The sequence below is a fragment of the Equus caballus genome, chromosome 5 (genome assembly GCF_041296265.1).
Source record: "Equus caballus isolate H_3958 breed thoroughbred chromosome 5, TB-T2T, whole genome shotgun sequence".
NCBI lineage: Eukaryota > Metazoa > Chordata > Mammalia > Perissodactyla > Equidae > Equus > Equus caballus.
The window spans coordinates 45,502,769-45,527,874 of record NC_091688.1 but is presented as its reverse complement, the minus strand read 5'-3'; the positions used below and the strand labels follow the sequence as shown (position 1 = coordinate 45,527,874).

Below are 25,106 nucleotides of genomic sequence, written 5' to 3'. Positions count from 1 at the left end.
TTGGCACCTTCAAGGAAGAAGGTCAGGATTCTGGAGCTGAATGAGTGAAGGAAAGAGTAGTAGCAGATGACATCACTGAGGTAACAGAGTGGGGCAGATCTTATAGGGCATTTTACTCTGAGTGATGGAAAGCCAGGGGAGGGTTTTGAGCAGGGGAGTAATATGACCTTTCTGATGTGTTAACATGATCGCTATAGTGCCTACCGTGCTAGTAGTAGATAATTACTTTATGACGAGACTAGACTAATAGGGGACAAAGTGGAAGCAAGAGAAAGCAGTTAGGAGATTACTAAAAACACCGAGCGTAAAGGTGATAGTAGTGGAGGTGGTGAGAAGCAGATGGGTTCTGTATATATTTTGAAATAAGGGTCAATGGAACAAAGGAGTCCAGGATGACTCTTAAGATTATTGGCCTGCCTAAGTGTAAGAATAGAGTTGCCATTACCTGAGATGAGGAAGACTGTTACGAGCTGATTTTTGCGGGGAGGTGGTGGTTAGAATCAGGAGCTTAGTTTTCATTAGGTAAGTTTGCGATGTCTATTTTACATTTATGTAAGCAATTGGATATATTGTTATGTATCATGTAGCTTTATTGAACTCTGTGAGAAGCACTGTTTAAAGTGCATTACCCCCAATCACTCTTGTGATCCTCACAGCAGCCATATGAGGTGAATTTTGTTTTCAGGTGAGGAAGCAGAGGGCTTAAGTAACTTGCCTAATGTCACAGCTAATGAGTGAGAGAGCTGGAACACAAATCTAGGCAGTCTGGCTTTAAAGCCCCTGTTTTTACTTCATCATTAAGCAATATTAATTCTTAGGATGTGTGGCACGTAGTAGTAGGCAGTCAATAAATATTCTGTTAATGAATGAAACAAAAGGCATGGGGGGGGGCTATTTTCAGAGTCCTCCTATACTCATCTTTTTTCTGGGTAATCTCTGGCACCAGTTAAGTAAGGGAGAAAGGTTGAGGGGTGGCTAAGGCTAGTGATCACGACTCTCGGAGGGTTTACTTTTTGCCAGAAAGGCCGCGTTTAGCATGAACGCAGAAGCCCCGCTTTTGGTTCTATCATAAATTCAGTTTAGAGCACTGATTCTCCGCGCTAGGAATACTGCAAGCGGCCTAATTTCTGCTTCAGGCAACATTAACGTTGCAGTAATCTAGTTAGTAGATACAGCTGGGGAAACCGGAGGAGGCGGGAACTTACCTGGGGAACCTTTAGGCCTCCCCCACGCATGCGCTCCGCCGCCGGGAAAGTGGCTACTACGGCTGCGCGAATCGGCGGCCGGGCCCTCCCCCGTCACATGTTGGGGGACCGCGGCGTGGCGGCGGCTGTGGCGGTAGCGACGGCAGGCCGTAGGGCGGTCGGAGGGTTTCCGGTTCCGGTGTAACGTTCGGGCTCCGTCTCAGGGGCTGAAGTTTGTGAGGTGAGTAGTGGCCCCGGGCCCAGAGAGGGTGTCCTCGGGTCCGAGCAACTGGGGCCAGGACTCAGTCCGAGGAGAGGACCGAGGCGTTAAGGTACAGCGGGAAGGAAGCGGAGAGAAGTAGAAGGTTCTGTGGGAGAACGGGTTGGAATGAGATTGTGGAGAGCAAAAGGGCGGGGGCGGGAAGGGGACGGGGTGGGGAGACCAGCTCGGAGATGAGGAGTTGGGGTAGAACAAGGTGGGGTATGGGGCCGGTCGGAGAGACGGAGAGAGCAGAAAGAGAAGAATGGGGGCTTCAGAGGGGAAACTCGGGTTGTAGCAAAGAAGAGGACGGAGTACGGAAATCCTTCAGAAGATTGGATTCTGCTACCTGCTCATTCAGAAGAGATCCTTCTGCCTTCTCCTTCCACACTATAAACCGCCCCCACCCCCGCCCCAGGCAGTGATTGTTGAACATTTGACTAGTGACAAAGCTAGTTACTGTTTGAAACTTTAATTTTTGCCCACTGACTGTTTAGTTTGCACATCATCTTGTGGAGGATTGGGTTGAACTTGAATACGTTTGTTAGTATCGTGCTTGGGCACATGTTTCATCTGATAGAGTGGTACCTCATTTATTGCTTTGGATTTTCAAGTTACTTGCACTTTCTAGCCTATGATTCAATTCTGGTGGAGTATGAGCCCCCTTAAGGCAAAGATTCTTGTCTGTTTTGTTCGTTGTTGTATGTATCCTCAGCCCCCAGTACACTGCTTGACATTGAGTAGTTATGCAATAAATATTTATTGGATGAGTTAAGTACCCTGTAGGTATGGCAGTTGTCTTCATTTTGTAACATGAGTAAACTGAGGTTCAGAGGAATTACTTGCCGAAAGGCTGGTAAATGGTAGAGCTCGATGTCCAAGCTGTTCACTGTGAGCTCTATTCGCTCTGTACGCTATCTGAATATGCTTCTTTTGAGCAATGCACGTTTAATATGTAGAGATTGATAGGCTATACTGCTATCTCATGATGGGTGAACAGAGCCACCATAGAATTATTCATATAACATATCACTGAGGCACAAAATCTTTCATTCCTGGATTCGTGACTTTAATCTACTAGCTTCGTATGGTTATACCAAAATTAAATATACTCTTTAGCAACAAGTCTCGTAGAGGATAAACCTGCCAGGAATGTAGAAGTTAATCAGACTGTGTCTTTTAGGAGAAAAAAATGTCTTCAAACATCTTGAAAGATTGACTCCCAGATCAAACCCTGAAGTGTGGCACTGCTGGGAGAAAGTTAGCTTGGAAATTGAGGTCAGTGCAGTTTATTGACTTTTAGACATTATGGAGAAAATCAGGGAAATAAAATTTTCTCTGTGCTCTATGAGGAGTTCTGAGATTTAGGTAGGAGGTCAAAATGTAAACATGAATAATGTTTAAGAATTATACTAACTTGCATTAAAAAGTAAAGATTTGTTATAGAACGTCCTTTATGATAGTGTTTTCTCTGCTAAGCCAAAAAGAATAGAGGTGAACAGGGAGAGAGAGAGAGTACATTCAAAATGAGAGTGTTCTTTTCAGAGCTAAGGGATTACTCTTATCAAATCAGCTGACAGAGACCCTGTAGAACATGAGAGAAAATTATCTGAGTACAGAATTCCCACTGGGATGAATATGACTACAGAGAAGTGTGACAGAACATTTTTAAGGATTATGAACTTTCATATAGGATGACTGACCTGGACAAGCCCTCCGTTAATTGCATCCCTTAGAAGAAGGGAAACCTATAGGTCAGGGCGGGGTTAAGGAATGCCTGCCTGGAAGAAGGAGGAATAGAAAAGCTGGCCTCTTGTGGACTTTTTCAGTCTTGTTTTCATGTTATATGTTTATCAGGCTATGACAGGATCAAAAAGCTACAACTCATTTCTCAGACTAGGTTATTCCCAGGGTTTGTTTGTTTGAATTCTGCAGATTTCATCGATCCACTGATACTTACTGAGTTAAGGTTAAAAATCAAACGGAATGTAGTTCTTTCTGCTTTGAAGCGTGGTTTTAGGGAAACTGGCTTGAAATGACGTGGAGGAACTTGCCTAAGGATTGAGAATAGGGGTGGGGAAGGCATTCCTGATGTACTAACTGTTGCCTGGAATCACTTTGGCCTTTTCCTATCCTAACTCTTTCCTGGTTTCTTTATAGGTGCAGTATTGAATCCCCTTTGAGCTATCCTCCTTTTCCCAAAGAATGGCACTGTCTAAGAGGGAGCTGGATGAGCTGAAACCATGGATAGAGAAGACAGTGAAGAGGGTGCTGGGGTTCTCAGAGCCCACAGTGGTCACAGCAGCACTGAACTGTGTGGGGAAGGGCATGGATAAGAAGAAGGCCGCTGGTATGTACCTTTCTGAATCTTTTGACTTAACGTATAGGATGATCTCAAGCACTGCTTTGAACTTCTCCAAAATTCTCTCTGTTGGAAGCATCTAAAAAGGTCAGGCCACATTTTATGTTCTCTTGCATTATAATGACCTAGCCCAAGTGACTATGTTTGCTTTTTCTCTTATTTTGTATTTTTTATACTATTTGTGACATATTTTGAATCTCAGACTGACTTCCTCTGACCACTGTAGTGAGTTATTTAAGTCATATTTACTTAGGAAATATACTAAAATCAGTGGGTAGATTCAGATTGACATCCAGACATATAGAAGTCTTTATAAAATACCTGAAAAAAGTTGTGGGAGGTAGATTTTGTTAATGGTAGTCTCCTACAACTTGCTATTTGGGAAAAGTTAGGGTGATTATTCATTGTAAACTTTGATGTTCAACCTAAACAGGTTGCTCTGGCTATGCTACTTCCTACTCCAAAAAATTAGAACTGTATTTTTACCTCATAGGGCAGGGTCATTCAATGTAAGAGAATTTATGGGGATCCTACAAAGAACTGGAGAAAACATTTCCCTCCCACCTGGGGATAAAATTCCAGTGTTGGTGTCTGTTATATGCCTATTATTGAACTAAGTACTCTTACCTTTTCAACCCTACCACCTCTTTTTCTCCTTTTAGACCATCTGAAACCTTTTCTCGATGATTCTACTCTACGATTTGTGGACAAACTGTTTGAGGCTGTGGAGGAAGGCCGAAGCTCTAGGCATTCCAAGTCTAGCAGTGACAGGAGCAGAAAACGAGAGCTAAAGGTAGGTTTGCAGTTAACTACTCATGAGCTCAGGAGTGTTTTGAATGGTAATAAAGTTACTGAGCTTACCTGGCTTACACTTTGATATCCACTATTGGAACCCAGTATTCAAGAGAGGTGCTTAGACATTAAAGTAGAAGGGATGAATTTGTATTATCACCATCTTATGGTGATGAACTACCCAAGTTCATGGGTTGAAATATTCCAAGGAAACAGTTGGTAGCTTTGTTCTTTTTCATATACAGTTAGTAGTTTTGGTTCTCATGTTTCCCTATGTTTCCTTTTTTTTTTCCTCCTTACTACTACCTACAAGTTGATTGCTCTAAGATTTTATGCTTTGATTTACTTGAGGCCTAATAGATTGCTTCAGAATGTGACTCCACTGCTACCTAAGCTATAGACTTCATTGTTGCTGCTGTATAGAGGTTTCTCTGCAGTGAATTTGTAGATGGGATATCTTACAACAATTATTATTTTTTATATATCTTGAGAGCCTCCCATTTCCTATATAGCGTATTGCTGGTCATCTGGTCCCATGAGTGGAGTTCTTAAAGGGACTATCAATACTCCCTTACCTTCACTTTTTACTGTGTAATTGGCTGATTGGTCATGGCCTCTTTCCGTAGTAGCAGGGTCAAGTAGCTGATCTTTCCACCTCATTTCTCTCTGTCTCTTTCTTGAAAAGAATTCTTTTCTGTGACTTCCATCAAACTGTCCAAAGTGCTTTTGATACCTTGGCTATCCCATTGCTTTTCCTGAGGCACAAAGACTGTATAAGCAGTGTCTGCTTGCTCCCTGGCCAGGCTGTGGAACCAAAAGAAGTAGAGATTGGTGTGCCCTTTGTTTTTAGGGCATTTCAGGGTGATCAGAGGAATGAGAGGTAGTCCTTGCCTTAAATGAATTTGCAGTTTAAGAGGGGTGGGGGAGCACAAGAAAGCACAGTCACAAATTATAAAATCTGAATAGCAGTTTCATGTAAATTTTAGGGTTGACTATAGAATTTCACACTTATGTTGGATTTTGTTATATTTAAGGGGGAATGCTTGATCCACAGTATACACAGATCAGTAGAGTGAAGATTATGTTATGATAGGACATGCTACTGTATAAGTGTTGAAGGCATGCTGTGAATGAAGTGACTACATTGGGTGGGATTAATAAAAGTGGTTTATTGAAGGAGATATCTAGATAGCCTTGGGATATGGGTCCCATTTTGGTCCATTCAAGTCCCCACCCCACACAATATATTATGGGAGAGTCCTTTTTCTTGAACTGTAGGAGTTCCAGGAAGCGCTCGCCCCTGGCCGAGGATATGTCCTTGCAAAACACGAGCCCTCCTAGTGAAGAGGGGATGTCACCCAAAGCCTACCACCGGTGTGTACATTTGCTTTTTCCCATTGTCCCTTCCAGTTGGCCACTCTTGGTCCTGTTAAATTCACCTTGCAAATTAGTCAACATATTTGAGTTCCCATTGTTTGATGAGAACAAAATGTTATTGGGGAAAACTGAAGAAGAAAGAGAGAGCCCCTGTCCTGGAAGAGCTTAGACTCTAGTTGGGAGAAAGTACTAACATTGAAAGACTTAACACTTGGCAAGCAGAATATCAGCAATGTAATTTTACCTAGTATGAACCAAGCTTAAGTGCTCTTCAGTGCTAAGAGGATGTGAAACAAAAGTTTGATCAGAGTAGGATGAGATTATTAATGAGGAAAACTTCCTGGAGGAGGTGAGTGGTAGGCAGTATTTGGAACAGGGGTTGTGGAAAAGTTGAGGGAGATCATTACAAGTGTGGCAGTAGCATTTACAAAGACTTTGAGATGGGAGCATTTGTAAGAACATGGGGATGAAATTTGTTTGACTGGAGTAGGAGGATGATGAAGTTGGGTGAGATGGTCCATTTGGTGGAGGGTCTAGAAAACTGGCTTCTGGCATGTAGCCATTTGCAAGGTTGCATCATAGTCCCCTGGGAAAAGCCACAAAATGCTGATAGGAACTAGGATGATTCTTCTTTTCGCCCATGGGTAGGGATACACCTCTTTTTTCATCTTGGGTTCCTTTAGGAAGTGTTTGGTGATGACTCTGAGATCTCCAAGGAATCATCAGGAGTGAAAAAGCGACGGATACCCCGTTTTGAGGAGGTGGAAGAAGAGCCAGAAGTGATTCCTGGGCCTCCATCAGAGAGTCCTGGCATGCTGACTAAGCTCCAGGTTAGTAATTAGGACTGGAAGCCATATTTTGTGATTTGAAGAAGCCAAAGATGCATGGGTCCAGATTTATTGTGATCTTGATTTGGATCAGTGTTTAGCGTTGCAGAACTTTAATATCCTGCTTTATGTTTCATTGTTCCTTAATTTAACCAGGAGTATTCTAGTTGAGGGCTCTGGAAATAGCATTTATTGAGCACCGATTATGTGGCAAAAAACGTATGTTACATACATTATTTGCCAAATTGTCTTCATTGGGTCATTGAGGAAATTAATTGAAATCATCAGAACTCAGCTTGATGGCAGAGGAGAAGAATTTCCGAATATAATGCAGAGAAGATGTAATCCACTTAAATAATTTCATATTGACTTCATGTTTTTTTAATGGAAAGTATCTGTGTTTTTAAAATGTGCACTGTTAAACAATTTTGATACCACATAAGCAGTAAATATTCTACCACTTAAAATTTATTGGGGGCAAATTGAATATGTAGATATATATGCATGGATTTGCTTATTTATGTATATACAGTATTTCTGGATGGAAAGAAACTGATGATGTTCTCTATAGAGATTAAGAGTGGAAGAATTCACAATATACCCTTTTGTACTTTTTTTGCATTTTGACCTATGTAAATATATCACCTACTCAAAAAATGTTAACAACAAATATTTGTGTGTGTGAGAGGAATACTGGCCCTGAGCTAACATCTATTGCCCATCTTCCTGTTTTTGCTTGAGGAAGATTGTCATTGAGCTAACATCTGTGCCAATCTCCCTCTATTTTGTATTTGGGATGCCACCACAGCATGGCTGGATGAGTGGTGTGTAGGTCTGCACCCAGGATCTGAACCTGTGAACCTCAGGCAGCTGAAGTGGAGTGCGTGAACTTAACCACTACATCACCGGGCTGGCCCCAAAAAATAAATTTTAAAAATTATCTTGAAGCACCTGACAGCTGGTCTCTTACAAAATTCAAGAAGAGTTATTTGACCATATCCTCAAAAGCTTATTCTGAACTTCTTTAGGACAGAAGAAGGGGTTTACAGAGACTAGGGAGCAGATCTTTGCACTGTCATTTCTGGTTACCCAAACTAGGAATTCAGGGGCCAATAGCATGATTTTTTAAAAAAAGAATAATAATTTGAGGTTCTGTTAGGAGTTTTGCATGCATTATTTAAATACTCACAATAGCCCTATAAAGTAAGTACTGTTTTTACCCCTTTTTCACACTTGCAGGTTTAGAGATTAAATGCCATGTCCAAAGTCACATGGGCATTAAGTGGCAGAGTTAAGAATCAGACTCAGATCTCTCTGACTCCAGAGTCTTATTAAACTTCAAGCTATGTTACTACCTAACATGCCAATCTTGCTTTGAGAAGATGGATTGAAAAATTCCAGTGTTGAACTGTGTAGGCTTAACTTTACTAAATTTTCTAGGCTATGGTACAGGCAGAATATGATGGAATCTTACAAAAAATTTTAGGTCTTTAGACCTGAAAGCCCTTTGGGTTTAGGAACCTGTATGGGAGAAATAAGAGAGAAATTAACAGTTTTTCAACTTTTCTTCCCATCTGGAGAACAGATCAAACAGATGATGGAGGCAGCAACACGACAAATTGAGGAGAGGAAAAAACAGCTAAGCTTCATTAGCCCACCTACACCTCAGGTATTGTACCCAGATTACTCTGAAAAGAAGAATCTTGAGCACAGAATTTCTTGCCATTTACTCAACTAAGAGACCAGAGGTGACTGCATGGTCCACCCCACAGTCAGCCACAGTCTATCACTCTGTGTGTGTCTGTGTGATCTGTCTGCCTGTGAAATCCTGATTCTGATTTCTTTTTCTCTATCTGACAGCCAAAGACTCCTTCTTCCTCCCAACCGGAGCGACTCCCAATTGGTAACACTATTCAGCCCTCCCAGGCTGCCACTTTCATGAATGATGCCATTGAAAAGGCGAGGAAAGCAGCTGAACTGCAAGCCCGCATCCAAGCCCAGCTGGCACTGAAGCCAGGGCTCATCGGCAATGCCAACATGGTGGGCCTGGCCAATCTCCATGCCATGGGCATTGCTCCCCCGTGAGTATCTATTTCATGGAACCCCTTGTCGTTTCTGAAGCTTGAGAAGCAATAAATACCTTTGAATGTTATTGATCCACTTCTTCCAAGGAACCGAAATCATTTCTTACATGTGATCAGTAAATACCGATTGAATTTATTGTCTTGCTTTCCTTGTTTCAGAGTTTAATCTTCTTTTTGTAATTGATCAAACTGACATTAAGATTATTCATCTAATATTGGAGCTAGGAAGAGAACCAGGTCTCCTGCTTTCTAACTCAGAGCTATATCTATTAAACCATGTTGAGTGACACCAGATCTGAGAGTTCTCTACAACTGTGTAAAGATGGTAGACTTTAATTTAGCACCTATGATTGATTTGGCATTCCAGTTCTTTCTTTTTTTTTTTTAAATTCTTTCTTTCTTTCTTCTTTTTTTTTAGGAAGATTAGCCCTGAGCTAACTGCTGCCATTCCTCCTCTTTTTGCTGAGGAAGACTGACCCTGAGCTAACATCCATGCCTATCTTCCTCCACTTTTTTATATACGGGATACCTACCACAGCATGGCTTTTGCCAAGCGGTGTCATGTCCACACCCGGGATCCGAACCGGCGAACCCCGGGCCGCTGAGAGCGGAATGTGCACACTTAACCGCTGTGCCACCATGCTGGCCCATGGCATTCCATTTCTGAATCAAGAATTCAGTAGTAAAGTAGGATAGGATTACAAATTCTCACCAATGTAATTTATAAATTCATTCAACCTGATTGTACTCTGTATTCAAATATCCAGTTTGATGTTTTCAATCAAGATGTTCTTATTCACTGATAGATTTATGTTCCCAAGAATTGTTTAACCTAATTGTCTTTGTCAGGTTTTGATTCGTTTTATTTTCTGTTTGTTTTTTTTGTTTGCTTTATTGTTCCATACAGCATTTATTTCTTTGCGGGTTATCTTTCAGGAAGGTGGAGTTAAAAGATCAAACTAAACCTACACCGTTGATCCTTGATGAGCAAGGTCGCACTGTAGATGCAACAGGCAAGGAGATTGAGCTGACACACCGCATGCCTACTTTGAAGGCCAATATTCGTGCTGTGAAGAGGGAACAATTCAAGCAACAGCTAAAAGAAAAGCCGTCAGAAGACATGGAATCTAATACCTTTTTTGATCCCCGAGTCTCAATTGCCCCTTCCCAGCGCCAGAGACGTACTTTTAAATTCCACGACAAAGGCAAATTTGAGAAGATTGCCCAACGATTACGGACAAAGGTATCTGGCTTAGAATATAACCTAGAACTTCGAAGAAGTTAGGAAGGTGACAGAAGGGAAATTGAATACAGTCCTAAAATAGTGTCAACTCAATTTTCTGTGTTTTAGGAAATTAGATAAATAATAAGGCAATGAATAATTTTTAAAATACTGTATTTATTCCTAGGATACTTGGTTTTTAGCTGATTTGTCTTCTTAATTACAGTGTACTTAGGTGGAAGTAAAATTGAGTTTGAAAATTCTCCACATACAACTGACAGTGGAGGGAAAATATTCAAAATCCCTGGGTGAATGAGGAACACTTGTATGGTGTTAAAATTTACTGCAGATAATCCACACAGCTGGAGAGTTGAACTGACTGTGTATTCAATGATTTTTGTTTTCTTGTTTTCATCCTCTCAGAATGAGTTTTTCGTACAACTCCATTTCTGCATGTGCTGTAGGCACACATTGTAGGGTCAAGAGATAGTGAGGAGGATGAGATGTATGTAAATCAACTAAGTAAATAATAAAGCAGAATGGCTCTTTCTTCTAAGCTTTCAGAAATTATGAACTCATTGCATTAGGTGTAAAGAGTTCAACAAGGGAATATTTAAAATCTGGGATTTTACCACGTCTCTGTTTTCTTTGACTTCAGTTTATCTTCCTGCTTGGTTTGTCTTGTCTTTAGGCTCAACTGGAAAAGCTGCAGGCAGAGATCTCACAGGCAGCTCGAAAAACAGGCATCCATACTTCAACTAGGCTGGCCCTCATTGCTCCTAAGAAGGAGCTGAAGGAAGGAGATATCCCTGAAATTGAGTGGTGGGACTCTTATATCATCCCCAATGGCTTTGACCTGTGAGTTTGTTAGTTAATACCTTTTAATAAGGCTAGAGTTTTAATGGGAGAGATGGTACTCATGCATTAAGTAAAATTTTAAGGGTATTAAGTAACTGTACACAAGCTCATATATTTGTAAAGAATACGTTGTATGTGTTATTTTTAGTTTTTTGGGTTAATGTAGAGGAATGGGCACAAATAATCTAAAAGAGCAAATCTGTAAATTTTCTGTTTGCTTTTGTTATACATTGTTATTTGCTTTTAGCATATTTGTTTTCTTAGTTACATTCTTTTGGTACTTGTAATAGGTATTTACATTTCTTAAAGATCCAATCCTAGAATAAGAGCAAAGATTCTTAGTGGATAGGGGAGAGAATGATGAATAAAGCATATATGAAACATTTGGAGAACTTCAGCTCTATCTGCTCCATCAGTGATACCTGGCTTTCGGAGACTGTGTTTCAGCCTTTCCTTACCCTTCTTTTGTCAATCACCGTCTAAGGGAGTTATTGTTACTAATGAGAGAGTGTGGTATCTTTTGGGGTGTTAGGGTAGAAAAAGGTTGAGAATGACTATTGTGGACTGTGCATTCAACCTTAGTGGGACCCATTTTTCTCATCTTGAAAGTTATATGTGGGGCCGGCCCCGTGGCCAAGTGGTTATGTTCTTGCGCTCTGCTGCGGCGGCCCAGGGTTTCGCTGGTTCGGATCCTGGGTGCGGACATGGCACCACTAATCAGGCCACATTGAGGTGGCGTCCCACATGCCACAGCTAGAAGGACCCGCAACTAAAATATATACAACTATGTACTGGGGGGATTTGGGGAGAAAAAGCAGAAAAAAAAAAAAAGATTGGCAACAGTTGTTAGCTCAGGTGCCAATCTTAAAAAAAAAAAATTATATGTAATATAATTACATATTATAGATATGCAAATGCTAAAAAGTGCTAGGACGCATCAGTGTGTTACTGAGACTCCCTTTCTCTTGGAATTGTCTCTACTTACATATCCTGTTTTTCCTTCTTTTCTCCAATTTTAGTACAGAGGAAAATCCCAAGAGAGAAGATTATTTTGGAATCACAAATCTTGTTGAACATCCAGCCCAGCTCAATCCTCCAGGTAACATATAGATTACTCAATCAAGTCTCTAGAGAAATATTATCCAATAGAACTTTGTGTGATAATGGTCATGTTCTCTCTCTGCTGTCTTATGCAGTAGCCACTATCCACATCTGAGTATTGAGCACTTGAAAACTGAGTTACACAAGTACAACTAAGAGACTGAATTTTAAATTTTATTTAATTTTAGTTAATTTAAATTTTAAATAGTACGTGTGGCTAATGGCTACAGTATTGGACAGTGCAGTTCTAGAGCATTGAAGCCTAATCTAGAGATAGCTCACTGATGTATATTAGAAGTTAGGCTTTTGGGGGCCAACCCTGTGGCCAAGTGGTTAAGTTCACGCACTCTGCTTTGGCGGCCCAGGGTTTCATCAGTTCAGATCCTGGGTGTGGACCTAGCACCACTCATCAGGCCATGCTGAGGCGGCGTCCCACATAGCACAACCGAAGGACCTACACCTAGAATATACAACTATGTACTGGGGGGCTTTGGGGAGAAGAAGGAAAAAAAAAGGCTTTTGCCATAGTGTTGACTCCCAGCTTCAGTCTTGTACCACCACTGAACTGCCCTTCTTCAGTCATCTTTGACTTCAGCCTTTCTATCATTTTTTTTAGCAAAAAGTCTGTTGGCTCAGTCAAAAGGTATAGGTTTCAGTGTGGCTGTGTTTTTAACCAACTGAATCCTTTGATTGAATCACTTAGAACACAGAATTTCCTCATATGTAGAGATAATATTAACTGATATGCCTTCTTCAAAAATTATGTGGATAATAAAAGATTTTAACACTTTTATCAAATTTGGGATAAACAGAAGGTAATACCTCAGTTAGTAAATTTGTTTGCCAGTATCTCCGGTAAGTTCATAATAATAGATTGAGACCTTAAGGTAGTACAAGGTATAATAATCATTGAATTTTACTTAATCAGGTTCTACTTAGCTGTAATCAGTGTGAATCATTAGAAGAATGTGGGGGGTTTTGTTTGTTTTTAAAAGTTGCGTAAACTTGCTTTTGGAGTCCAGAGGATTTTTCCCAATCCCTATAACTCTAAAATTACAAATTGTATCATGTATGCCAGTGGTTTTCAAATTCTATTCCATAGAAACATTGAGGTTTGGGAGGTGGGATCCCAGTGGGATTCTAGATACCCCCCACCTACGGCAAATCCTCACACAGAGCAACCAGAGCAGCTCTAGTTTTGTTTTCTATATTTGTCACATTTCAGTTGATTAAAAGGTTCAACTGCTTGAAGAAAAACAAGTTAGAACACTACTCATGAAAGATAAGAATGCTTTTTAAAAATATAATGATACTGCCACAGTCACACTAAAAATAACTAAAAACAATTAAACTAAAGGTCCTTTTAATGTGATTGATGTTCACCTAAGTCTCTCTAAAATGGTTATTGCTTTGGTACATTCATTTCTCTGTGTGACAGTTGACAATGACACACCAGTTACTCTCGGAGTATATCTTACCAAGAAGGAACAGAAGAAACTTCGAAGGCAAACAAGGAGGGAAGCACAGAAGGAACTACAAGAGAAAGTCAGACTGGGCCTGATGCCCCCTCCAGAACCCAAAGGTACATATCTTAGAGGCAGGGAAGAAAGGGAGGTAAATTTATTTCTGTAATGTTAGAGGAACTTTAGCATCTCTGTATTTGAGTGCTTTCTGTTTCTCAGAATCATTCAGTGGTATTTTGCTTTCTTTCCTAAATTTTATATCTTTCCTTGTTAAGACAAGTAAACATATTCATTGTAGAGGTCATTTAAGGCTTATTTTTAAGTATTATTGACCTTATAACTCTCTGCTCTTCCTAGAAGAATAATGTTCTTGAAATTCATGAAGATAGTAGTTGCAGTATTTGCGTAGAGTTGTTATGTACATAATTCTTAATATTTGAAAAGTGGAAATACAGTTTAAAAACTCACTCCGATAGTTTCCATTATTCAGTAATATTTTGGAGGAAGTGAGTTTTGAGCAGAGATTTGAAATAGGTAAACAATATGAATTGGTAGAGAAGAGATAAAAATTTCCCCAACTGGAGAAGTGACTTAGGAGATTGATTTCTGTTCTCTCTCCACTGCAGTGAGAATTTCAAATTTGATGCGAGTATTAGGAACAGAAGCTGTTCAAGACCCTACGAAGGTAGAAGCCCATGTCAGAGCTCAAATGGCAAAAAGACAGAAGTAAGTGCCATGGGATTGGGTGGAAACCCAGGGCAAGTACCTTTCCCAAACTCTTCTGGGGGATCCATATTTGGAGGGAGGGGAGAGTCCTCCGTTGCTCTCTCTTTCCCTCAGCCCTGCCTCTGATCTTCAATGCCTTTCTCACTTGTGGATGTCCTTCCTGTCACGACAGAGCGCATGAAGAGGCCAACGCTGCCCGAAAACTTACAGCAGAACAGAGAAAGGTCAAGAAAATAAAAAAGCTTAAAGAAGACATTTCACAGGGGGTACACATATCGGTATATAGGTAGGTGTCCAAATTGGGCCAGCTTTTCCCTAAGAAATAACAAAACATTCTCCAAGTGCTTGAGGCAGAATCACTGGTTTAAAGCATACCCAGCATCAACCCCTACTCTCTTTTAATGACCCTAGTGTGAATCAGGAGCTAGTAAATCTTACGCAGTGGTGAGGGTTAAAGACTTACTCTTTTGAGGCCGGCCCTGTGGCCGAGTGGTTGAGTTCCCATGCTCCGCTTCAATGGCCCAGGGTTTTGCCTGTTCAGATCCTGGGTGTGGACATGGCACCGCTCATCAGGCCATGCTGAGGTGGCGTCCCACATGCCACAACTAGAATATGCAACTATGTACTGGGGGGCTTTGGGAAGAAGAAGGGAAAAGAAAAAAGAGGATTAGCAACAGATGTTAGCTCAAGTGCCAATCTTTAAAAAAAAAAAAAAAAGACTCTTCTATCTCTGAGTTCTTCTTAGTGAACCAGTACTAGTTCTGAAGAATGCATAAATGAATACACTTGTTCAGGCCAAGATGTGAACTAAGGATCATTCATTCTTTGTGAAGCATGAAAGACCCTCTTTCTCCAGGAAGCACTAAAAGTTTGTTTAGTGGCTATATCTTCATCCTGATGTTTTGCAGTAGTCCTTCTATTCCCACTCCAAAATGCACTTTATACACTGTAAATATTTTCTACCTTTGTATTGATTTAATGTTTTCATTGTATTATGTTGAGTACATGAGTATCTTCTATTTTTTAAATTTGCTCATGTTTAGTAACTAGTTCTTTATTATTAAAGTAGTGAATGCTTATTAAGATAAAATACTAAGAATACAGAAGGGCACCTATGAAAAAGTCCCCTTCCTATTCTCTGGTCCCTTAGGACCACTCACTATAGGTAATTGCCACTAACAGTTTTTCATGTATCTTTCTAGAAATTTTTCATGCATAGCATTGTGACTACTTTACATGATAAACATCTAGAGGGCAAAGAATTTGTTGATCTTTATACTGTAAAGAACAATTAGCGGGGCTGGCCCCATGGCGCAGTGGTTAAGTCCAGCGCACTCCACTTCAGTGGCCCAGGTTCACAAGTTCAGCTCCCGGGCGTGGACCTACACCACTCATCAAGCCACACTGTAGCGGCAACCCACATATAAAATAGAGGAAGATTAGCACAGATGTTAGCTCAGGGCTAATCTTCCTCAAGCAAAAATAGAGGAAGATTGGTAACATATGTTAGCTCAGAGTGAATCTTCTTCACCAAAAAAAAAAAAAAAAAAAAGGATTACCTTATAAATGTTTTTGGATGATGTTAAGTACCTTTCCTTCATTCTTAGAGTAAATTTTGTTTTCCTGCCATTTGTGGTAAGGTGAACAGTGCTAGACTTTGAAGAAGTATGACAGTGGAAAGACTTCGAGACTCATCACTTCTACCTTTTAAGCATTAGTATATTTGTTTATTCCAAAGGCCTTTGTTTTTAAAGAAAAAACCATTTCGGATCCATCTGTTTATTTGCCATTCCATTCAGGCAGCTCCTGATGCTAAAATGAAAGCCATAACTAAACTTTCCCTTCTCTAGAGTTCGAAATTTGAGCAACCCAGCCAAGAAGTTCAAGATTGAGGCCAATGCTGGGCAACTGTACCTGACAGGGGTGGTGGTACTGCACAAGGATGTCAACGTGGTAGTAGTGGAAGGGGGTGAGTCTGAAAAAATTGAGGGAGACTGTCCCCAGGCAATCCTAGGCCTTGAAGTGATTAGCATGGTGGGGAGAAAGGAGAAAAAGCTAGTATATTAGAACCATATTTATTGCTGGGTATGATATCCTGGGTCTCTGTTTTTGTGTTTTTTGGAGTAGAAGGATCTAAGATGTGGTTCCTGGGATTGCTTCAACTACCACATTAGTGTCTGAGCATTGAATGAGCTCAGAGGTTCTTTCTACCCCATCATCTTCCACACTTTGGCAAAATTTCTCCTTCTGTTTCCAGGCCCCAAGGCCCAGAAGAAATTTAAGCGTCTTATGCTGCATCGGATAAAGTGGGATGAACAGACATCTAACACAAAGGGAGATGGTGAATGGGGGTTAGAGGGGATTAACTGGGAGGTGGGGATGGTATTCTGTCCATTCATTTGTTCCCTCTCTCTGACACTCTTACTAACACCGGCTAATGTTCAGGAATTAGAAAGACTCATTTGGACTATGAGCATGCTAGACGTTCATACAGTATTTATTATATGATCATATGCATGAGTTTTAGTTATTCTTCTGCCTGTCCTTAGGGACCCTTCTACTAGCGAGTTTCCCTGTCTGCCCTGGATCTGGATACTGGATACAAGAGTGTATTTAGTTTGTGAAAATTCAGCAAGCTATGCATCATGTGTGCATTGTCTGTGATACATTATTTTTTGATAAAAAGTTTTTTGATGGATTTAAGGCAAAAAACAAAAGGGTGGATTTTTCAGATCAAAAATTCTCTGTTCAAGAAAATACACTTTTCGGGGCCAGCCCGGTGGCGTAGCGGTTAAGTTTGCATGTTCTGCTTCTCGGTGGCCCGGGGTTCACCAGTTCAGATCCTGGGTGCAGAAATGGCACCACTTGGCAAAAGCCATGCTGTGGTAGGCGTCCCACATATAAAGTAGAGGAAGATGGGCATGGATGTTGGCTCAGGACCAGTCTTCCTCAGCAGAAAAAAGAGGAGGATTGGCAGTAGTTAGCTCAGGGCTAATCTTCCTCAAAAAAAAAAAAAAACACTTTTCGTTCTTTTGCCCAACTTTATCATATTATATGTATATTTGACATCCTCCTGGCCATTCTTCCATCAATATTTGTTCTTCCCTTCTTTGAAGACCTGAGTGACATGTTCAGAGAGCCTTACTTTTCTTAATTTTGCCTAACTTTGTCCCTCTTAGACTTTTTGTTCTTAAAGTATTTTTGTACCTTACTTAAAGTACAATTCTTACAATAATTGACCTATATTTTATTTTGCTTTGCAAGGTGTTCCTAAGATATTTTCATTTGGTATATCTGCCCTCCTCCTCCATTAGACTAAAAGTTCTTTGAGAACAGACTTTATCATGCTGGCGTCTGAAGCCTGGCTCTCAAGGTGCCTAGGACAAGTTTTTATTGTTGATTGCTTGTCTTTTATTTATATTCTTATCCCAAGTACCTGGCACAGCTCCTAATACACAGTAAGTGCTCAGTAAATGTTTGTTAAATTAGTTAATATCTCTGCCTATTTAGAGCAACAGAAGACAGTTGGTCCCAATACACAGGAAAGAGTGACAATACTTAAAAGAATTTGGGTAGACTTGAATACTGATTGCTTGGGATCTAAATCTTGGTCTCTAGTCTAAATCTAGAGCAAGATTTAGCTATATTGTCTTTTCCAGATGATGAGGAATCTGATGAGGAAGCTGTGAAGAAAACCAACAAATGTGTACTAGTCTGGGAGGTAGGTTTTGATCCTTTGTTAAACACTGAAGCAGAACTTAAGCTAATTCTGGATTGTTTATACTATTCAAATAGAGCAATGGAATGGTAAAATTAAACAGTATGACTAATCCTTTAAGTAATTTGTGTTTCTTTTTGGAATTCATTGTTAAATGTTTGGCTGCAAATTCTTCCTGATTATATTTTAGTTAAATTGATGAGTATATTGTATATGCCATCTGGGAAAGAGTATGGAAAACTGGTGGCAAGAATACAAATTCTTGACTGAGTTATTTATTTCACAGTCATGGATACAAGACTTGGAAAGAGGGACATGAATTGTTGTGAGATTTTTCTTTGGAACTAGTGAAAGAAGTACTAGACAAGAATATAAAGTTGGGAGTCTGGGCAGTACCACTTCCTAGCTGTGTAACTGGGCAAGACACTTAACATCAAATACTGTTGCTTTGTCTATAAAATATGGATATTATTTTCCCTCCCTATTGTCAAGTTATTTTTTTGAGAACCTAATTAGATTATTATATAATAATACTTTGTAAAATGTGACTAAATCACTCTTCAAATGGAACTTTTTTATGGTTATAGAGTTCTTTCATCTCTGAAATCTTCTTAGCAAACCAGTATTAGTTCTGAAGAATGAATGAATGAGTAGATTAATATGCTTTTCAGGCCAAGATATGAACTAAGGATTATTCATCCTTTGTGAAATGTAAAATATCCTATTTTTCCAGGAAGCATTAACAGTTTCTTTCCTCAGTGACTATATCCTCATCCTGATGTTTTGCAGTAGTCCTTTTATTCCCACTCCAAAATGCACTTTATACATTGTAAATATTTTCTACCTTTGTATCGATTTAATATTTTCATTGTATTCTTTTATGTCTGGGGGCATGGTATCTTCTATTTTTTAAATGTGCTCATGTTTAGTTACTAGTTCTTTATTATAAAAGTACATTATTACAAAAGTAGTAAATGCTTATTAAAATAAATTCTAACACAGAAGAGCACTTACTGAAATAGTCCCCTTCTAATTCCCTGATTCTTTAAGACCACTCTTTATAGATAATTACTACTAAGTGTTGTTTTTCTTTTTGTTTTTGTTTGGTGAGGAAGATTGGCCCTAGGCTAACATCTGTTGCCAATCTTTTTCTTTTTTTTCTTCTCCCCAAAGCCGCTAAGTATATAGTTGTATATCCTAGTTGTAAGTCATTCTGGTTCTTTTATGTGGGATACTGCCACAACGTGGCTTGATGAGCCATGCTAAGTCTGCGCCCAGGGTCCAAAACAGCATACCCCAGGCCGCTGAAGTGGAGCACATGAACTTAACCACTCAGCCATGGGGCTGGCCCCATTACTAATTGTTTTTTATGTATCTTTTTCTTATCCCAGATTCCTCCAATTTATGCATATAAATTAGGTCATAATAACCGTAATACCTATTTCTCTAAGTCCCCACCTGCATATTTAATATCCCACACCCTTCATCTTTTCCAAATTCTCTTCCATTTATCTGTGAGAGTCCTCAGGAACTGTATCTCAGGTTCAGAAACAAGCCAAGTTCTTCTCTAGCCTCCTTGTTGGAATCTGATCCCTGAAAGCTTCTTGCAGTAGTACTTTATGGCTATCATTGCTGCTGGTGCCTTTGGTGAGAATGCAGTTCCACCCAGTAGTGTAACTTTCCCTTTTTTTTTTTCCCCTTCTTCTCCCCAAAGCCCTAGTACATAGTTGTATATTCTAGCTGTAGGTCCCTCTAGTTCTGCCACAAGAGCTGCTGTCCCAGCATGGCTTGATGAGCGGTGCTAGGTCTAGGCCCAGGATCCGAACTGGCGAAACTCCAGGCCGCTGAAGCGGAGTGCATGAACTTAACCACTCGGCCGCAGGGCCAGCCCTATAACTTTTTCTATTGCAGCCCCGCTGGCTTCCATTCCCCACCCAGCCTCACCCCTGTATTGTTCTTTGTCATAGGGCCCCAAAGTCTCCTACTTATATGCAAGATCTCATTAAGTCTTGTGAAAAGAGGCATTGTAGCCTTTGGTTCTCTAACTCCTTTTGTCTTAAAAGCCCAAATCTAGTCCTTGAGGGAGACAAGTTTATCCCATATCATCTTCTGTAGTCCTTCCTGACTTGCTCTTCCACGCCAGTCACCAGAGCACAGAATTCCTCATCTTCCATTCAGTCAAAAAAACTGACACCTTTGTGCATATAAATTCAAGAAAACTCACACAAATATCCAAGGGAGTGGAGGTTAGAATTGCTTTTACCATAAAGTCACGTTCAGCGAGGCACGTTGCTCCACAAATGTAATTGAAGTTTATAAAAGAATGTTGTATCTGATTTAAACTAGAAATTGCAGTGTTGGGGCCGGCCTGGGGGGCAGCGGTTAAGTGCACACGTTCCCCTTCGGCGGCCCGGGGTTTGCCCGTTCGGATCCCTGGTGCAGACATGGCACCGCTTGGCAAGCCATGCTGTGGCAGGTGTCCCACATAGAAAGGAGAGGAAGATGGGCACTGATGTTAGGTCAGGGCCAGTCTTCCTCAGCAAAAAGAGGAGGATTGGCAGTAGATGTTAGCTCAGGGCTAATCTTCCTCAAAAAAAAAAGAAATTGCAGTGTTCTAATTACAGATTTTGTCTCTTTCCCAGGGTACAGCCAAAGACCGGAGCTTTGGGGAGATGAAGTTCAAACAGTGCCCTACAGAGAACATGGCTCGGGAGCATTTCAAAAAGCATGGGGCTGAACACTACTGGGACCTTGCGCTGAGTGAATCTGTGTTGGAGTCCACCGACTGAGACTACTGCAAGCCCTTGCCTCCCCGCTCTTCCCTTTGTCTCTTCAGTCCTGTCCCTTATTCTCCTTCCCAACCCAGCCCCACCTGTGTGTGTGATCTCAGAACTCTGCCAAGCTGACATTGGGACAGAGGGAGAACACCTTGCTCCCTTTCCCAGTCAGCCTGGTGCTGCCCTTAATTCCCCTTATGTGCATATGATTAAAGAGTTATTTTTAAAGTTTGTATGATATTTTTCACACACTCATAGGTATTGGAGTTTGGGTCATCACGTAATCTTTTTTCCAGACTTCTAGCAATTGCTGTGGAAAAAGAAAATTTTGTCATTGATACTGATGTATATATAAATGGATGAATGGATATGTATTTTTGAGATCTAATGGAAATTTCTGACCTCATCTTGGAGCAAGAGTGATAAACACTGTTTTTCTGGAGCAGAGTGAAAGCAGGAAGAGGTGCTAAGTGATGGGTAGGGGAGAAGGGAACAAATGAGTGTCCATCTCTTAACCTTCAATACGTAGAGTCACAAGATAGACAGGTTGCCTCTGGTCTTGGCTGAGTAGTCTTAATGGGAAATCAACTCCTCAAACGGGTGCATATATGAGAATGTGTGTGTCAGGTGAAGTGGACATGGAGAATCCAAGGAGGATGTCATGGGTCAGTTTGTAAAGTGGAATAGGATTCAGGAATTTAGCCTATTTCCTCTCTACTAATTAAAAAAAAAAAATCTTTTCTAAAAGACCATGTGTAGTTTATTTTTTTTTTCCCTAAGAATTGGACTAGATGTGGTTCTGTTTAAGCATTTAATGTTCTGGTTTGATTTTAGGAGTATTTGTGTCAGAATAAGTATCCAGTGATGTCCAAAATTCTTAACATCTATCCTTCAATTTCATGTTGCCTGTTCAGGACGTACTGGGAATGGATCGAACACAGGAGCCATTAGAGCTCCCGTAACTGCCTGCTAGCTGGAACTTAGTAGGAAGTAGTGTTGGAGAATAAATACTTGACCAGAAGTTAGAACATTCTCTTATCAAACTAACTCTTTTAACAAAGTCAGGTGTTTCAGGTCCTGGAGTTCCAATTTTAAGGCAGTATTAGGGAGCACTAGGATAAAAGGCAGAAAGAGACAAGAGACTGCAAAAGGCCTTAGGAAAATGAGTACAACCTCTCTCCTTTTTTTAGAGATAAGCAAACAATAAGCCAGACAGGTGAGGTTCCTCATTCCTGGAGAAGGGTGAACTCTGAAAGAAGCCTGCCTTGCCAGGACTCAGCAGTGGCGACTTTGGCTGCTTAACAGGAATCATCTCTGTATCTGTGAGACTTGGGAGCTAGAGAATTGAACTCGTTTTTGATATTTCTTGATTTAAGCAAATCCAGGGGAAAAATTCATTGTCATAGAAATAAGGGCTTTTACCTTTATTAAAGGGTTTATCACAAATATGTGTATAAATAACTTATATACAACTTCAAAAATGTATTGATTGCATAAGACCTAAAAGGAGTACTTATACTATAGTATACTGTTTGTTGTTCATTATAAAGTACCCGTAATGAGACTTATTCTTGTCTTTAGCAAGTCTTTCATTTCTCTGTGCCTTAGGGTAGGTTTTGTTGTTTAATTTTCTTGACCCCCATACTGTATTGAGCATTGTGCTCAGTAAGCATTTCTTCTTTTATCAGAACCACCTTATGAGAAAAGCAGATTTTAGAGTTGAGGAATCTGAGGCTTAGAGTGAGTAAGTAATTTGCCCAAAGGTTATCGCTAGTGATGGAGCTTAATTTGAACCCAGGTTTCACTAGAGCTCAAACTTTTAGCCCAAATATATGCTGCATTCTTTGTGAAATAAGGGGGTAGGGACAGATGTGTTCTTTCAAAGGAGTGTTATTCTCAGAATAGTTCCTATGTTGAGATGCTGTTATCACTTAAAATACGTTGTGAATTTTAGAACTTTCATAATCTGTTTCAAATCATGCATAATCAGCTAATGGCAGTTATTTGTCCTCTAACAGAGTTCTGGAAAGAATTTTAAAAGTCATTTGGAATTTACGATGGAGAATAAAGTAGGATGATCAAGGTAGATAATAGCTTTCTTCGTTAAAAAATGTGAATATAAAGTAATTGGACTGATTTTTCCTTCCTTTATGTGGCTTATCTTGATTAATTTCTAGAAATATCTTGAACAATGGTAATATCATTGGAATATAGATACCAAATAATTATTTTTGGATAAGACAGTTCAGTAATAACTAACACTGTTTAGTAATTTACAGTTTTCAAGGTGCTTTTACATGTTATTCAGTGCAGTATTCCTGGCGGTAAGAAGATAAATAATTTCAGGGCAGGAAATGCTGTTGTACAAAAGAGAAATTCCATCTAGTTGGAATGATCAGAGACGTTTGTATGAAAGAGGTAATTTAAGATTACGATTGAAACATGGGTAGAATTTCAATAATAGAAGAGGACATTTTAGGCAGAAAGAACAGCATTAATTATAAATAGAAAATTACATGATATATTTAAGGAAAAGAACAGTTTGGAGCCCAAGAAACCACAGAGGGAAGGCATTTGAGAAAATACTGGGAAGTTAGATTGGAAGCATTGTGGAGGGTGTTAAAAGCCAGGACTTTTGCTTAACTTGGTAGGTAACAAAGAACAAGGTTTTTTGTTTTGAGTAGAGGAGAACTAGGAGATTAATCTAGTAATGGTGTACAAGCTGAAGAAAGAGACTGGGAAACTGACTGGTACTGTTCATATTATAATTTATTAGAATGGTAATGATAACCTTAAGTAGGTAGTGGGCAAGGGGACTGGAAAGAAGGGGATTCATACCAGAGATTTCTAGGTACAAGTCTGTGGGATTTGATAACTAGATGGATGGGGTGAGATCAAAGGTAACTAGAGTATCCAACTTGAATAAATCTGAATGCAGGTGATAAATTTAATCTTTGGGAGAGGATGAAGAGAAAGATACGAGAAGCACTAAAAATAGAACTTTGACAAACACAAGGAGTGAGAAAACTAGCAATGGGCAGAGAAAGGAGCGTTAATTTCATAGGATCTGGTTAAGGATTGTATGTTTAACAGAAGCAAAGGGAAGTGAGTTTTAAGAAAGGTTTAAGTGTAATTATAGCTGATATCATCAAGCCTTTGCTAAGTCAGGCACTACTCTAAGCACTCTACATGCATTAGCTCATTTAATAATTATAGCACCACAGAGAGGTTAAGAAATTTACTTAAAATTGCCACTGGCAAGTGGCAGCCTGAATTTGAGCAGTCTGGTTCCAGAGGGCTTGCTCTTAACTATCACACTAACAGAAAAGTGGATGGTTAAGACTAAACAGTGCATTGGAATTAGCAATTAACAGATCATTGGTGCTTTTTAAGAGGGTGTTTCCGGGGCCAGCCCCCTGACCGAGTGGTTAAGTTCTAGCACTCTGCTACAGTGGGCCAGGGTTTCTCTGGTTCGGATCCTGGGTGCAGACATAGCACCGCTCATCAGGCCACGTTGAGGCGGCGTCCCACGTGCCATAACTAGAAGGACCCACAACTAAAATGTTCAATTTTACTGGGGGGATTTGGGGAGAAAAAGCAGAAAGAAAAAAAAGGGTGTTTCCTTTGCACCTACTACAATGACTATTTCACTGAGACAAGAGAAGCAATTGAAGAGAATTTCTGTACATTCTCACCAACGGACCTACCCACCTACCTAAATCTATCCCTAGATTCACTACCTTCCTGTTACAAGAAAGGAACTGTCTGTGGACCTATCACTTGAACCTATCCTCTCCCACTTTCTGGAGGAAATCAATCTAGTAATTGTCCCATCTCTATTCCTGTATCAGTATTTCCCCCACAATGTATCATTTGCATCAGCTACAATTATTTCCTGTCTTGGAAAAAGAAATGACCCCCTTGAACCCACATTTCTCTCCAGCTTCAGCTCCATTTCTCTGCTCCCATTTTATTTATTTATTTTTTCGAGGAAGATTAGCCCTCAGCTAACTGCTGCTGTCAATCCTCCTCTTTTTGCTGAGGAAGACTGGCCCTGAGCTAACATCCGTGCCCATCTTCCTCTACTTTCTATGTGGGACACCTGCCACAGCATGGCTTGCCAAGCGGTGCCATGTCTGCACCCAGGATCTGAACCGGTGAACCCTGGGCTGCCAAAGCGGAACATGCGAACTTAACCGCTGTGCCACCGGGCTGGCCCCCATTTTATTTCTTGAAAGAGTTATCTATATGCGACATCTCCACTTCTCCCATTCTCTCTAGAACCCTCTCCAATCACTTCACTTCCTGGAAACAACGCTTGTCAAGAACACCAATGATCACAGTGTTGCCAAATCT

General features: G+C 40.3%; 1 protein-coding gene across 9 annotated transcripts; it reads left to right on the top strand.

Moving 5' to 3' along the window:
* The first annotated feature begins 1,281 nt into the window (after nt 1–1,281).
* PRPF3 (pre-mRNA processing factor 3) lies at nt 1,282–20,978 on the top strand. Of its 9 annotated transcripts, none has more exons than XM_070268320.1 (18): nt 1,367–1,425; nt 2,627–2,721; nt 3,604–3,793; nt 4,468–4,598; nt 5,876–5,971; nt 6,658–6,804; nt 8,387–8,470; nt 8,662–8,882; nt 9,822–10,128; nt 10,799–10,965; nt 11,985–12,064; nt 13,505–13,648; nt 14,156–14,255; nt 14,428–14,541; nt 16,106–16,224; nt 16,513–16,596; nt 17,915–17,976; nt 20,616–20,978. In XM_070268320.1, exons 6-18 carry the CDS (start codon nt 6,787–6,789, stop codon nt 20,760–20,762), a joined length of 1,647 nt encoding a protein of 548 aa, XP_070124421.1. In that variant the 5' UTR covers nt 1,367–1,425; nt 2,627–2,721; nt 3,604–3,793; nt 4,468–4,598; nt 5,876–5,971; nt 6,658–6,786; the 3' UTR covers nt 20,763–20,978. The 9 variants fall into 9 exon arrangements, 8 of the variants coding, with proteins under 8 accessions (XP_070124419.1, XP_003365085.1, XP_023497020.1 ...); XM_070268321.1 differs by having other exon boundaries at nt 1,386–1,516; XM_070268318.1 differs by lacking the exon at nt 2,627–2,721 and having other exon boundaries at nt 1,282–1,425.
* The last annotated feature ends 4,128 nt before the right edge of the window (nt 20,979–25,106 follow it).

Excerpts from the sequence above, each read along its gene's own strand:
- PRPF3 (XM_003365037.5), top strand. The coding sequence starts at position 3,649 with ATGGCACTGTCTAAGAGGGAGCTGGATGAGCTGAAACCATGGATAGAG. Across the intron at positions 3,794-4,467 it reads GGATAAGAAGAAGGCCGCTG|ACCATCTGAAACCTTTTCTC; the intron begins GTATGTACCTTT and ends TTCTCCTTTTAG. Across the intron at positions 8,471-8,661 it reads TTAGCCCACCTACACCTCAG|CCAAAGACTCCTTCTTCCTC; the intron begins GTATTGTACCCA and ends TCTATCTGACAG.